Source organism: Hypanus sabinus, chromosome 2, assembly GCF_030144855.1.
Source record: "Hypanus sabinus isolate sHypSab1 chromosome 2, sHypSab1.hap1, whole genome shotgun sequence".
NCBI lineage: Eukaryota > Metazoa > Chordata > Chondrichthyes > Myliobatiformes > Dasyatidae > Hypanus > Hypanus sabinus.
In genome coordinates, this window is record NC_082707.1 from 84,489,507 (window position 1) to 84,505,864 (window position 16,358).

Below are 16,358 nucleotides of genomic sequence, written 5' to 3' on the forward strand. Positions count from 1 at the left end.
GACCAGTGATAGACCATTCCTGTGCTGTGTTGATGTCAATCCAGTGATTCTCGTAACATCCATGCTGGGTTGATGTTGAGCTCGCAACTCGACCTAGTTAAAAAAAAAACTGCCGCCTCCAGTTTAAATTCCCACGCAGGCTATTGTGGATGATCAAATACCCAAACCCAGCACAGCCCCCACTTGTCCTATTTAACCTGTCTCAGTACGGTGGAGTTTAGTACCCGGGGAATTCAGTGCTGTAGTCCTTAGGACCCAGTGGACCTCGGGAGCCACCGCCCACAGTGTTTCTGTGCCATTGGTGGGAAGCGATCGCGATTGAAAATAAAGTGGAAATAATAAAGCGTTTGTGAAAAGATGAAACGCCATCGGTCATTGGAAAAGTGTTAGGTTACAGTCGGTCAACGATCGGAACAATTTTAAAGGATAACAGATAAAGTGAGAATAATGGAGCATGTGAAAGGCCCTGCCCCGATGAAAGCTACAATTATTACTAAGCAACGCAGTGGTTTAATTATTGAAATACATACGTTTCTTAAGTGTTTTATATGCATAGAAAGGTAAAATATATACTATATACTAAGACAAATGTTTGACTAACTGACGATAAATAATACCAGACGTACTTGCTCTGACCTGTACAAATCCGACTTAAAGACGGACTCAGGAACGGAACTTGTACTTAACCCAGGGACTGCCTGTAAAGCTATTTCAGGCAAAGGTACAAATGTTCAGCAGAAGATAAATAATTAAGATCTTCCACATGTTTATAAGAAATAACTGATGAGCTTTGATGGCACAATGTAATGAACACTGATTTCCTCTTCCCGTCGTTATTCTCTGCCCCTGTGGTTCAAATGTGTCCTGGATTTTAAATCTCACAGTATAGCAACAAAAGGAACAAGTTATTTCTTAAAATTCCTTTTTCCCAGATCTAGATTTCATCGTGAATTTTACCCCCAATTCTATTTTCAATGGACAATGGAAACATAGTAAGCATGATTTAAATGAAGAGTCATTAATATGAAATTAATTTGGTTTCTCTCTCCACTAATGCTGCTTTACTTGATGTGTGTTTTAAATTTAAATGTCCAACGTCTGCAGATTTTATTTTAATGTTCTCATGGAAAGTTACTTGGGGTTCCAGGACAAATGTAGTGGAATTATTTGTTACTCTCATTTATACTAGAAGATCTGGGTTTGTACTGCTGCATACAATCTGTATAAGAGATTATCTACAAACAGGAGTTCTTGATTACAATAGTCTGTAATTTATGTCATACAATCCATGTGTTGGAAAATAAGTTGAACAAGAAATGCATTTGAGGTATTTGGTATTCGGTCAAAATACTGAAAACAAATTTTGTTTTACTAAACATTTAGGATTAAACGTTAATCCAAATAACTCAGATATGTTCCAGCCTTTGCCTGGATCAGTGACAGTGCAGACCTGAATACTGGCATCATGGTCCAAGTTTTCAAGCTTTGACGCAGGGACCAGATTGTAACCCAATTGATAACTGCACAGTTGGCTTAAAAATTTGATTTTGGTTTTCCTTTGAACTTCAGAACAAGTTCTGCCAACTTACCCTCCTACGCAAGTAACTCTCTGATGACCAATTAGAATAAGTTTTGGCTTGAAGAAACACTCATTAATGCCAGGAAAGCTATCTTGTGGATGTTTCTGTGGATGTGGTGTTTCTGACCTCTTTGGACAACAGCTACTTGAAAAGCATCTTTTCAGGTGCCTTTGAGAATAATGCTCTGAATTAGCGTCTCTGTTCCAAAATAAAGGAAATGTTTTTGTCCTGCAGTTAAACATAGAAATTTGAACTTACTCAGTGCATTTTATATCCATTTCAGAGCATCTGCAATACTTTTCAAATATAGTCACTGTTGTAATGTATTAATATATCCATACATTCCTTTTATTGCAAAATTCTTTGTTGATGACATTTGGGAAAAAAATAAGGAAGATATTATTAACAGTAGAATCTTCATATCAATAATTAATGCTGAAATGACTATGTTAGTCCATTTAAAGAGAAATTTTTCTTTGCATTTGACTTAATTTCCAAGACTAAAGCTTGCCCCTTTTCTGTGCTTTATATGTCCTTGCAACTAGCTTTATGAAATATGATGCATTTTTTTCTCTCAACGAAGTTTCCTGGCTTGTCTGTTTTTCTTTAAGTGACAGGCAGATCATTTGTGAGTGAAATTTTCACCATGTTTGAAAACAACCCTCCCCTAATTCCTGTTCATCATAGAGGTATGAATGTCGTGCAGTTCATGAAAGTGACTTGTACCACTTTTCATGGCATCTAGAAAGGTAATAATTGTGAAATCTAGATAGTTTGTTCAGATGCTTAAAGACTACATCTATGTATGTATTCCTTTGCTCTCTAACCAATGTTTTGGACATTACTACTGTTGCCCATTCTAGGAATCGGGTATAAAGAGTATTATATGGGATGATGATAAGAGCTCATTTGGTATTATGTGAACAGAGGTGTTCAGCTTTTGTGCTGTGCATTTTAATAAAACATTTCACTCCCTATTTACACTTGAATTGCTTTGCCTTCTTACTTTATCTGGGAACACAGCCAAAAAATGGTATTGTGAAATGGAGAATTAATTAGGGGAATGGTAAGTGATTGAATTCTTGTCTATTATTTGTGCTGCTGTTCTTGTCATGGTGATGATGCCTTCTACTGCCACAGAGAATATACATTTCTGTAACTGTGCAGCTGAATTGTCTTGACAGATGGGATTTATTTAGCCATGTTCCAGTCACCAGGATGAAAAAAAACAAGACCAATGCTGATTTAAGGAAAAAAAGCCAAGCTACAAAAATTGCTAGACTGACCAGAAGTGCTTTACTTTGATTTCTGTTCTTTCTAGCCAGTACCTTACACATTTTAACATATCCAGCATTCCTTTATATATACTGTACCATTTTGCTTCATTTCCAGACTTCTCATCTTGTGATTCTCTCTTCATTTTCCACACAACATATTGTGTCTCAATCTATGCTCATTTCCCTCAACTTCATTTCTCTGCCCTATTACTTATTCCATTTCTTACATTCCTCTGTTTCCTACTCTCTTATCCACCTTCTGCACACCCAGTGATATCTCCAGTTAATTTTTCCTTTACCTTCTGATATCCTAGTTCCTATTTCCTCTCAGACTTGATCAGTGATTCCTTTTTTTAACCCATTTCCTCACACAGATTTACAAAACGTCTTCTATCAAAAAAAGGCTTTTCCTTCCCATGATCTCATCCTGGAGGAGCTTTTTGATAATCTGACTGATTTAAAACTCACTAATAGTCAGGTTCCTTTCTAAAATTGAGATATCCCTCAGCTTGACATTGGGAAAGCCTCCTCTGCAACCTTTCTAATTCCATCTCATCTTTCCTGTGATATAATGGCCTTATCAGCAGACAGTGTCCAAGCTGTGTCTTGAAGGAGTGAGACACCCCTCATCTATTCTGCCAGTGGGAGGCACTGCAATAGGCACGCTTGCCTCACATCCTTATAGCTTTCTTGCCACTACCTGTACATTCAAATGCTGTCCTGTGAGTTCTTCAGTTTTTCATTTGGCAACAGAAGATGTATGAAAATTGCAACTCATCCCCACGCTAGTGGGAGACATGCAGCAGTGGCCAATAGGATTTTAGAATCATAGAACGGAGTTACAGCATGGGAGCAGGTCCCTAGACCCACTCAGCCTGCGTCAGTCATTAAACATCACCAATCCTACCCCAACTCATTTTATACTTACCTCATTTCCATCAACTCCTCCCTCCTCAGTCTGAGGGTTATTTATAATGGCCAATTAATCTACCAAGCCTGCATATTTTTGTGATGTGGGAAGAAATTTATGCTATCACAGGGACAATGTTCAAACTTCACACAGAACACACCAGCTTCACAACTGACCTCCTGCATATACGTGCATTTGATGGGATATATGCAAAATGCCTTCTATCTGACTTTGGGAGGATAAATGGAAGGTGAAAGCATATAGTTAGTGGCAGTACCTTTAACAGTGTTGATATATAAAGGGATCTGAGGGTTCAAGTCTATAGCTTGAGGTAAGCGACAACTCGTGCAGATAGAGTGGTAAGGAAAGCGTATGTCATGCTTACTTTCGTCACTAGGGGCGTAGAGTCAAGAAGCAGTATTAGGAAGATTTGGTTAGGTCACACTTGAGAGTATTTTTTGCAGTTCTGCTGCATTCTCTGTGGGTTAACTTACAATGTCCCTGGACTGGGATTTCCTGCTGCTACGTGGCCAACCTACTGGACATGAACTCATTTCCGCATTTCATCCTGTTAGTGTTGAGCAGACTGTGGATTGGGACATGAACCTTCAGATGAAGACTGCTTGGCTTAGAAGGAAGAAATGGATAGCAATTACTTTTTGGTTGAGGTATTATTTAAACAATGTATAGATATAACATGGTTTCTAATACAAGCAATGTCACAAAAATTACTGGCAAAATAACTTCAAGGCAAATTTGCCTTTTATTTATATACAAATGCCACAATCCCAAACAGCAGAAATTCAAAGATTGACACTGCTTTGCTTGCTATTAACTTTATAAACTATCAGCTTGCAGTCTGACAAATCCAAAGAGTGGCATGAAGTTCTTGCAGCTTAATGTAAATGTGAAGAAAACTCACAGTAGTTGGTGCTTGTACATTTCAGAACTAATTCATAGTGTTTCTTTTTTTATTCTTTCTTAATCCAAGCTGTTTTTTCCTCTTTTCCTTCCTGTAGCTGACGGGACTTCGAATTCACTAACTCTACCTTATACTTATTGAATATTTGGACTATTCTGATTAGTTAAGGGATCATGCATTTGGTTTTCTTGTTAGTACTGATGTTTCAGGATTTTAAAATAGCTGATCATTTTGACAGCCAAAAACAGAAATGCATTTTAAATACTTTATGAAGTTAATAAATTTGGGAATTAGATGGTAGGGGTTTAAATTTAGGATTAGCTAGCCATAATGTCATAGCATCTCTTGGAGTTTTTTTTTATCTTGCTATTCTTATTTTAACAGGCAGCATTAAAAATCTCCTATACTTGTAAAACTCCTATTGCTGGATTTCAGTAATATGCTGTAGATATTATTTCTTTGGGAAGTCATTGATGAAGAGCCATTAGTTGAAAATTGTGAGTGCTATTATGAGGTCAGTGGTGATTTTCTGTCAGATAGTCCTCTTGGTGTTGTAGATGACTGTTCCTCTTCCAGCATTTTGTGGAGTGGGACTTATGTTTCTTTTGACGTGAGGTGGATGTGCTTGACAAAGTGAGTAAGGCATTGGCCCATTTGTCTCCACCACACCCACAGAACATGTGTCAACATATATGGACATACACAATCACACACACCCTTAGTAGATTCTAATTACACACACACACGCACACACCCATACTTAAAAGATTCCAGCTACACATAGACACACCCTGTGGGTGCAACTCTGTACACCACCTCAACACTCTAGTCCTCTTCAAGATTTCCCTCCCCTTAATCCCCCCACATATGTTTATTCTTCCTTAACCTTTGCTTTCCTCTGTACTGCCTCTTTCTCAATCTTTTTCTGCTGAACTCATTCTCTCCCTCAATAGTTAAGTCTTCCCATGCATTCTTTACCAGAAAACAAGATAAACATTTGAATAAGGGGTTAAATACTGTATTGCTGTAGTACAGGGCTAGTACTGTACATTGCATTTAACTGCTATAAACTTGATGTTAAATTTACTTAGTGCTTTTTGAATTGATTTGAACTAGACCAGATTTGATATCTTCCCAGTGTGATATAGAAATAAGACAGCTTAATTTAGATCTTTGTTTTTTGCAAGTAAGCAATTAGTGTTCAAAAAATCCTTCAGTTTGTAATGTATACTCTTTGTTCATCTTCATTAACTGACTCTGCAAATTGTCAAATATAGTAATGTGATGACAGGATTTCTTGGTTAACTATTAAATTTGCAGTTCATGCTGATCTTAATCCAAGCCCCCCACATGGAGCAAATTGATTGCACAATTCTTAAGTTTGAACTATAAATGTATAAACTAAATTAGCCCATCCCAGCGAATCCTATAGATCAGCCTGTTTCATTTTTTGAATTTCATATTACCTATTCACCACACACACCCACTCGTCCCCTATCCCCTCTCCCCCCCATCTCCACTCCCTCCCCACCCTGCCCCCCAGTGTACACAGTGCAAAGTTCTTTTTACATTCATAGTCAATGTACTCTGTAATGTAAACTTTTTTAAAAATTATAGTATTATTGGCAGTCATGTGAACACCTGGATGTTCGACCATTTCATTGAGGGGCACTGCCACCCAACAGCCTCCGATGTGCGGTAGCAGAAGGAGCTAACACCATGTTCCTTCCCCACAAAATCTTTGCATTGGTGCTTCATTGCATCTGTCAGCATGTACTCTTGCACCCTGAAATGTGCCAGTCGGCAGTGTTCCCTTATAGACACCTCACTGTGCTAGCTTATGTTGTCTTTGCTAGCTGCAGAGTGGGGAGAATTGAGCTAAAACCCAGCATAGACTTTAGTTCAATGTTGAGATTCATCAAACTCTGAGGGTCTCAGATATTAACAAATGAAGGATAGCTATTCCCTTGCAGGCTACATAACAGGACCTATTTGTTGAATGGATCCTCAATGATGGAGGTCAAAATAAATCACATTTATTTTAACCTTTAATTGTAAAGTGTTAAAATAAATCACATGGATTTATAGTTTCACGCAAAATTTACAGATAAAATTTCCCACCATTTCCAGCGATGATAGTGTTAAAAAGTTGAAGCAGCAGTGCAATTTGTCCTTGGGAGTTCTGAATGGGTCAGTTCCGCTGCAGGGCATTCCCTGTAGGCTTTGTACTATTTTAGTCTGTTTGTCTGTAACAGACCTTCCTCATTTCTGTGAAGGGTGTGGTTTAAAGACAGTCAGGAATTTGAAGTACCTCAGATCTTCCTGGTACCACCGCTTGCAGCTCCAGCGCAATAACCTTTCACCAGAGGCTTGGCTCTCTCACAGCAGGATGTGTGTATTAGTCACACAATCAGAGGGTGTTGAAGGCATGAGAGTTCCTTAAGTGATGCAGGAACTTTTGCCACCTCGCTGTTCTTGTTTAACTGCTGTTGTAGGTTTGCTGCTAAATCAGAGGTGTTACAGAGTACACGTTTCATGTTTGTGAGAGGATTTCTTCATAGTAGTGTAGGAGTTGTGGAAGGAGGACAGCATAAGAGAGAGAAGGCCTGAGTGCTGAGGTTTTTCAGAGTTTGAAGCCTGTCCACGATGGTACATCCTGCGAAACGTCAGCAGTAAGTGACACTTTTCACTTTTTACCACGCGATCTGCTAACCCTTTGGAGGTTGAGTGCTTAGTCCATCTTTCACAATACAATCTTTTATGTCACTTGTGCTAAAGAGATTTTTCTGTTTTTTTCTGAAGGTGAATGTTTAGAAGTGGAATTAGTGTTAGGTTTTGTTGTGAAATATATAAACTATTCCTTGAAGTTGTCTTTCTGCTGAAACCTCAGGTATAATTTTCAAAAAGATCTTGCTTAAAATTAATGAAAACTGTGTGGAGTAAATGCATCGATTGTGTTTTCCATGCTGACGGGTCCATTAAAGTTCAGATATTTTGTTTTACTAATGTTCAAATTTTTATTTTTTGTGAATTTTAAGACAACATCCTGCATTAGTCAGTAACACGTTCTAGACAAACTTTTGATTTTCACTCCCTCACTCCCAATGACATTCAACTATAAATGTTAGAAGGGATTTCGACAAAACATATAGTGAGAGAAAGGAAACGTTACCGAATCTTAAGTGGGGAAATTGTGAGAAACACAATTCAGGGAACATAGTAGTAGGCAGCGGTCGATCCCAGGGGATCATGGGTTTGCACCTCTGGTGGACTGTGTCCTCTCCAGGGCACAGGCATGGGTAGGAGGATTTGAAGAACCGGCTGTTGCCCCATGCAGTGGGCTCCCCCCACCCCCACGTCATTGATGTAGTCCAAGGGAAGGGCAAGCGCTGATACAGTTTGGCACCAGTGTTGTTGCAGAGGTTGCCAGAGAGGAGTTGTAAACAACATCAAACTGCCTTAGGGACCCCAGCTCGGATTTCTTCCTTGGGGTTTACTCCCGAAGTCTTTTCCATGGGTGGGTATAACCACAAGGCAGCAGAGGTTTAAAATCAGAGTTTTCTTTCTCCTAGGCGGGCTGCCACCCAAGGCTGATGAGCCCCACCTGCCCGAAGCAACTGGTTTTGAGGTGCCAGTGGTCCTCCTTTGCCCCTTGTCAGTAGAAACAGTTCCGCCGGGCCTAGTAGCTAAGCCACGTGTGAAGGCCAAAAGATGGACTTGGTTGTCAGAGGCTGTTAGAGACGCATGCCATTTGGAGCACTTTATGGGTAGTGGGAGCTTATCCCCACTATCACCCCAGCTATAACAACCTTAGGAACCTCAGGGAATATATGCAAGACTTAAGGTGTATCATGTGGGAATTTTAGTACCAATATCTTAGTGATTACAGGCCAAAACACTGATGCAATGTACTCATATGGGTAAGTGCCACAATAGCATATCGAGCTAATGTAATTTATTAGAGCAGGCCTGTCAGTGTTTACCACGTAAAATGAATTTCTGATGGTACAGATTTGTCATGGTCCTGTGAAGTACAGTATAATATTATATTTAAACACATTGCAATGGAAACAAGATTTTAATACTTTTATAATTGAGCAATAAAAATGGAAGATTCTAGAAGTTTTCCATCATTAGAGAATCAGTATGATAATTTCAGGCTAAAAACCTACCATCAGACCCGTGTAGAAGAGGCCAAGGTCAGTGGGATTAATTTGGGGAAATAATATGATAGCCTAACTGACTTACACCTATTCCTAACATTAACCTTGTTAAAAACTAGATTTATATTAGCTGCCCTCCTCTTTGAATAGCAAAGTGTAGACTGCATTATCTTACTCAATGTGTGTGTGTGTGTGTATATGTGTATATACATATAAAAAAATATACACACAATGGGACCCGCAGTCCAAGTCGTGAAGCATCATGCTGGCCCAAAAACTGAAATAGCTGGGAGAGTGTAGGATTTTTTAATTAGCCCCTCATAGCTTTTCCATGCCAAATCTGTGTTTAAACCCATTTATTCACATTGGTCATGATTATCTTGACAAGCAGAACGCTGGCAGTTTTACATTTTACATATCACATTGATACTTACACCCACTAACTTTCCAGAGGGGCAAATTCCATACGTTCATCTTCCTTCTGTGTTTGCTAATGGCTTTGGTTGTTGTTCGATGTATGGGACCCTGGCTCTGTGTTAAGGGCATTGTGAGCTCACTGCAAGAACACTATAGGAAGCTAGAAAAGAAACTGCAGGAGCCCTGGCTGAGATGTATGTATCTTCAAGAGTGACAGAAGATTGGTGAGATAAGCTACTAGAACTATACAGTTGGGAGCATTTTGAAAGACTGTTATTATGGGTTTGCACAAGGGGGATTATGCCTTGCAAATCTGATTGTTTTATTTTGAAGAACAGTGAGAGTCGTGCATTAGCCATGGTCTACATGGACTTCAGTAAGGCCTTTGGTAAGGTTCTGCAAAATGGCTGCTATGGAAAGTTAGATTACATGGAATTCAGGAAGAGCTAGCCAATTGGAGACAGAATTAACTTGGTGGTAGGAAGCAGAAGGTAATGGTGGAAAGCTGTTTTACAAAATGGAGGTCCATGACCACTGGGTATTTCCTGGAGCTTGGTGCTAGGTTCATTGCTATTTGTCATCTATGCCAATGACTTGGCTGAGAATGTAAGTTTGCAGATGACACTAAGATAGATGGTGTCATTGACTGTAACAGTGGTTTCAGGATTTACAGTGGGATTTTGATCAGCTGGGTAAGTGGACTGAGGAATAGCAAATGGAATTTAATTTGGGTAAGTGCAAGGTGTATTTTGGGAAGACAGATGGAGGTAGATCTTTCAGAATGAACTGTAGGGTCCCAGAGAGTGGTGTGGAACAGAAGTACTTAGTACAAGTACTTGGTTCCTTGGAAGTGACGTTGCATGTAAAGAAGGCTTTTGGCACACTGGTGTTCATCAGTGAGAGCACTGACTATGGAAGTTGGTAGATTATATTGTAGCTGTATAAGCTGTTGGTGAGGCCACATTTGGAATATTGAGTTCAGTTTTGGTCACACTGCTCTCAGAGAAATATTCCATTAACTGAAACGAGTTTGAAGAAAATTTGTAAGCATGTTGCCAGGACTCAAGGGACTGAGTTACCAAGGGAAGTTTGGCAGCATTTATTGGAACATAAGAAAACGAAGGTGGTCTTATCAAGGTATATAAAATTGGTTAATTTGGCATAGAATTGTTGAATGTGCCCAGTCTTTCACAGGTGGAATTAAGAACTAGAGGGCATTGATTTAAGGAGAGAAGGGAGAGATTTAATAGGAATCTGATGGGCAGCTTTTTCACCCAGCAGTGGTCAGTAGATCGAATAAACTGTCCGAGCAAGTTGTTGAGGCAGGTACAATGCAACTGTTTGAAGATACTTGGACATGTACATGGATGGAGAGATTTAGAAGGATATGGACCGAATGCAGGCAAATAAGACTAGCTCAGATGGGAATCTTGGTTGGCAAGACCAGTTGGGCCAAAGAGCCTGTTTCTGATTTTGTATGTCCCTCACTGCAGAGATGTGAGCTCAGGTTTTAGGTTAGCACTCCAATGTTTCACAGCTGGAGGTGCCATCTTCAGATGAGAAGTTTAATTGAATCAGTGAAATACTTGTAATGGCTACAAGCCCAGGAGAGAGGCATGGTGTTCAAAAGTTCAAAGTACATTTATTATCACAGTATGCATGCAGCATACAATCCTGAAATTTATCTTCTCCATAAACAGTAACAAAACAAAGGACCATGAAACTACCCATTCAATGAAAAATGTCAAACATAAACCCCCCCTCCCCACCCGCAAAAAGGTCGTGAAAATGGCAACAAAAAACACAGAATATATATGGAGACATACTAAGTCAGACACCATCCTGACTTGAAAGTATATTGTCGTTTATATTGGTATTAAAATACCAGAATGCTCCGTATTTTACTACTGTAGGACTCACCACTCAACACGACCCTCTCAAGAGTGGCTAGGCTTATGTAATAAATGCATCGTTAGCAGAGGTGTTCCTTCCCATATAATAATTTACAAAAATATTCCCTGATTATCCATCTGATCCTTCAGTTCTATAAACTAAATATTGGTAGGATTTTAATTATCTTTAATAGTGCTAAGAGGAACCTACAACAAACAGTAATTAATTATTTTTATATTTATTGTAATTTGAATTTTGCACATCTTTTTGAGATGTGTGCCTGAGTGTCTGAATAGAGTAACATCTCGTGAGAAACCAGTTGTCAGGCGAAGCACAGGATGTAGAATTTCACTTTTTGAGAATCGGCTATTAAAATTAATTTTTTGAATATATTAGAAGCATTGAAGAGAAAAGTGGAAAAAAAGAGCTTAAGCTGGTGAGCTGTTTATAGTTCTGAGCTAGGAATTACTGTATGTTGAATCTGTGTTCCTTGTTGATAGTTAAGTTGCATTAGGTGCAAGGTGTGAATTAATGACATGGGAGACTGCAGTATTTGAATAGTTGTGTACCATTAAGCCAGTAGCACACACATTTACTTCAATATTGACCGAGGAGCTGCCTTTCAATATTTACCATTTTTAAACAAAGATGCCATTTATTGTTGACAATTGTTATTTCGTATATTCTACTTTGCTGATCAGCAGTCACCTGCCTGCTGAATCAAGAGTAGGAGCTCAAAGGGAGCCTGATCTACTTTCATCTGATGCATATTTCTGGAATCGAAGAATTATTTTAATGTTCAGTTATATTAATCCAGGTTCTCCTTTTGAATAATTTTTGGAAATTCACTAATTAATTAGAAGCTAGTATTGCTTTTGAAGGTGACACAAGAAGTTGTAATCTAGAGCAAAATGCAAACTACAGGAACAACTTACTGGGTCAGGCAGCAACCCTGCAGAAGTCCTTATTTGGGGCTTAAACACAAAACATTGGCTATCTCTTTGTCACCAAGTATGCACTGAAATTCCTGATGAAGGGTCTCAGCCTGAAACGTTGGCTACTCTTTTCTCACGGATGTTGCCTGACCTGCTGAGTTCTTCCAGCGTCGTGTATGTATTCTCTGAATTTCTCCTGCAGTTTGCTTTTGGTGTTGTGACTATTAAAAAAATTAGTAACCGCAGGTCAAGATGCTAGCATAAAATAATTTGCAGTCTATTTTTATGTATTTTTCTAAGCAGTCTCAACTATGGCATTTTGTTTTAATATAAAATGTCACATACTGGGTGTGGCAAAAGAAAAGTCAGGACTGCTAGAAGCTCCAGTCAACTTAATTGCCAATTCTCAATTATATTCAACTATCAAGTTGTTTGTTAGCAGGACAAAAGATTGCCCTTTGACTGATAAGTTGCAGGTGTGGTTTTGGCAAGGGTTTTTGACTGTTGCCTTTGTCCTGAATGGCTGGTTAGTGCTTATTTAAAGAAACACACTCAAACTACTGGAGGAACTCAACAGGTCAAGCAGCATAACCTGCTGAGCCTCCAGCGTTTTGTGTGCGTTGCTGTGGATTTCCAGTATCTGAAGACTTCCTCGTGTTTACTTATTTAGAGGGCAAGGAAGTTTTCACTGAATATACCTCCTGCTCATTTGGCCGTTAAAATGCCATTGAACCCTAATTTGCGTGGAGTCAAAATCTTCTGTCTAATTCAGGCAAATCCAAACAGAAGTACTGCAGTTTACCTTTAATTGCTTCTCTTCAAGAGCTCTACTGCATTAACATTCCTCCAGCAGTGTTAAAGACAGTTTTGCTCAAAGTAGGGCAATATGTGTCAGACAAGTGGTTGTTAGCTTTTACATTGCTGGTTTGTTCCCTGTCTTTACCCTTCTTGTCTTCTGTTTAAGTACTTCTGAGACTCTAAGCCATCTACAAAGGTCTTTTTGGCATAGAAAGGCAGTAGGGTGAATGCAAGTAGCCATAGTAGTGGGATACTGAATGGCTCATTTGTACAAGTGAACCTAGGCAACCAGCAACTAGAGATGGCAGAGGACACACCTAATAAATAGTCCAAATTGTGTATGTGTCCAGTAACGCACAAATCTTCTATGCCCTTGGTCCATTTTGTGATTGTCTCCGCTGTGATAGAAGCAGTCCAATGAAGAGGACCATAGCCTGCAGACCATAAGACATAGGAGCAGAGTTAGGCCATTAGGCCCATTGAGTCTGCTCTGCCATTCCATCAAGGTTAATTTATTACCCTTCTCAACCATGTAATCCTGCCTTCTCCCCATAACTTTTGACACCCTGACTAATCAAGAACCTATCAATCTCCATTTTAAATACAATAACTTGTCCTCTACAGCTGTCTGAGGCAAAGAATTCCACAGATGTACCACCACCTAGCTTAGAAATTTTTTTCTTATCTCTGTTCTAAATGGGTATCTATTCTGATGCTGTGTCCTCCAATCTGAGACTCACCCACTAAAGGAAATATCCTTTCTATCCAGGCCTTTCAATATTCAATAGGTTTCAATTAGATCCTCCCCCGCCCCCCAGTCATCTAAACTCCAGTGAGTAGAAGCCCAGAAATATCAAACGCTCCACATATGGTAACCTTTTGATTCCTGGAATCATTCACGTGGACTTCCTCTGGACCCTCTCCAATGCCAGCACATTTTTTCTTAGCTAAAGGGCCCAAACCTGCTCACAAGATGCCAAGTGCAGTCTGACCAATGCTTTATAAAGCCTCACCATTACATCCTTGCTCTTATATTCTAGTTCTCTCGAAATGAATGTTAACATTTCATTTGCCTTCCTTATCACTGACTCAACTTGCAAGTTAAACTTTAGAGAATCCTGCACAATGTCTTCCAAGTCCCTTTGCACCTCTGATTTTTGAATCTTCTCCCCATTTAGAAAATAGTCCACACCTTTATTCCTTCTACCAAAGTGTATGGCCATACATTTTCCTACACTTTATTCCATCTGCCACTTTGTTCATTCTCTTAATCTATCCAAGTCCTTCTGCAAATTCCCTGCTTCAACACTACCTGCCCCTCCATCTATCTTTGTGTCATCTGCAAACTTGGCCACAAAGCCATCAATCGGTCATCCAAATCATTGACATATAATGTGAGAAGAAGCGGTCCAAATACTGACCACTGCGGAACACCACTAGTCACCAGCAGCCAACCAGAATAGGCTCCCTTTATCCCCACTCCTTGCCTCCAGCCAGTCAGCCAAGCTTCTATCCATGCTGAAATCTTTCCTGTAATACCATGGGTTCTTTTTAAGCAGCCTCATTTGCAGCACCTTGTCAAAGGCCTTTGAAAATCCAAGTAACCTACAACAACTGACTCTCCTTTGTCTATCCTGCCTGTTATTTCCTCAAAGAATTCCAACAGATTTGTCAGGCAAGACATATCCTTAAGGGAACCATGCTGACATTGGCCTACTTTATCATGAGCCTCTATGAATCCTGAAACCTCATCCTTAATAGTGGACTCCAACTTCTTCCCAACCATTGAAGTCGGGCAAATTGGCCTACAATTTTCTTTCTTCTGCCTCTCTCCCTTCTTGAAATAGTATTTGCAATATTCCAGTCCTCTGGAACCATTCTAGAATCTAGTAATTCTTGAAAGATCATTTAATGCATATAAAGGAAAGCAAAAGAAACACTGACCAGGCTTTCATAAAATCATGAACAGCAAATAGAAGAAATAGGACACATACTTGGGATTTACACAGGAAGCATTTACATATATTTGATATCTGAAATACAAATTGTATTGACTTTAATTTATAAATTATTTGCCTGGATAGAGATATAACAACTTAATTGCTTAGGACAAATGTGAAGGTGCCACCATTGATATTAAAGAAGATAGATTAGCTTTACTTATCGCATAAAATATCAAACAGCAAAACATATAATGAAATATATCATTTGTATCAAAGGCCAGCACAGACCAAGGATGTGCTGAGAGCAAACTGCAGGTCTCCCCACGCTTCCAGCTCTAACATAGCATGAACACAACTTACTAACCCTAACTTGAACATTTTTGGAATGTGGGCGAAAACCAGAGCACCTGGAAGAAACCCATGTGGTAATGGGGAGAATGACCATTTCCTTACAAACAGCACTATGAATTGAACCCTGATCGTGCTGATCCCTACGTTATTGTGCCACCCTGATTTTGAGCTATTCTATTGAACCCTACTAAATTCCCAAACTATTTTGACTTTCTTATCTAAAAATTAGGTTTCTGTGTTAATCTTACTGTTCTTTGTCTGGAGTTGAATTGGTTTAAAGTCAAGCTAGGTGATAATTTAATCTGTTAATGATTTGATTATGTAATTGTACATGTGCACTTGGCATACACATCATGGCTTTCAATATGTGCCTGGCTCATCAAAACATGTTCACACCAAATAATAAAATGAAGGCAGAAACAAGTTAAAGAATTGAGACAATTTGAATTTTTTATGAACTTGACTGTTCAGCTGGCTAGCTGAGGCTGTAATATTTTCATACATCATCAAAATGTCAAATTTGAGTTTTAAAATGTAGCAGTGCACTAATATTTTCATACATCATCAAAATGTCAAATTTGAGTTTTAAAATGTAGCAGTGCACACCACACTGAATTACAGACTAGTCTATTTTAAGATAATTCAATAACACAAACCAGAAAAGTTTAGTAGAGATCACAAGCTCCACTGGAAGACATCTAGTCTGGAAGTTAAAATTATGAAAGCAGTTCTCAGCTAACCTCTTGCTTGCACTACACTGGATTGTGTGGCATTCTCGAATAATGTGTAAATTCCCATAAATCCATTGTAGGTCATTCTACCAAGCTTTTCCAGGTTAAGAAGCACTAATCAGGAATTTGAACCAGGCTCTTATGTAGAGTTCTTTGCTGTGTGTGTTTAGTTTGTTAATCATGATATTACTGATGTGTTCCTTTGCTAATTTCACAGTATTCTGCTGTGAATTTGGATGATATTAGTTGAAATTTAGCACATCAAGAAAAAATGAAATTTCATGCATTCTCCTTGTATCCTTATTTCTTTATCTCAGTTTGTAGTCTTATTTTTGTCATTGCTTTCTTCAACCATTCATGAATTTTATTTCACAATTCGCCTCTATTTGTTATTATGTTCCTAAACATAATATACTTCCTGCAATGTGGGAGTAACCC

General features: G+C 38.9%; 1 protein-coding gene across 5 annotated transcripts in view; it reads left to right on the top strand.

Annotated features, from left to right (window-relative positions):
• LOC132380406 (diacylglycerol kinase delta-like) overlaps nt 1–16,358 on the top strand; it is a 166,743-nt gene that overhangs the window by 55,346 nt on the left and 95,039 nt on the right. Inside the window, exon 1 of one of the 5 annotated variants that reach the window (XM_059949199.1) lies at nt 4,350–4,435. The exons of the other annotated variants lie outside the window; for them this stretch is intronic. Within the exon in view, the coding sequence (XP_059805182.1) occupies nt 4,409–4,435 (27 nt within the window). The 5' untranslated portion in view covers nt 4,350–4,408. Of the gene's footprint in view, nt 1–4,349; nt 4,436–16,358 lie in introns of those variants that run through there. 5 annotated transcript variants of the gene reach the window in all.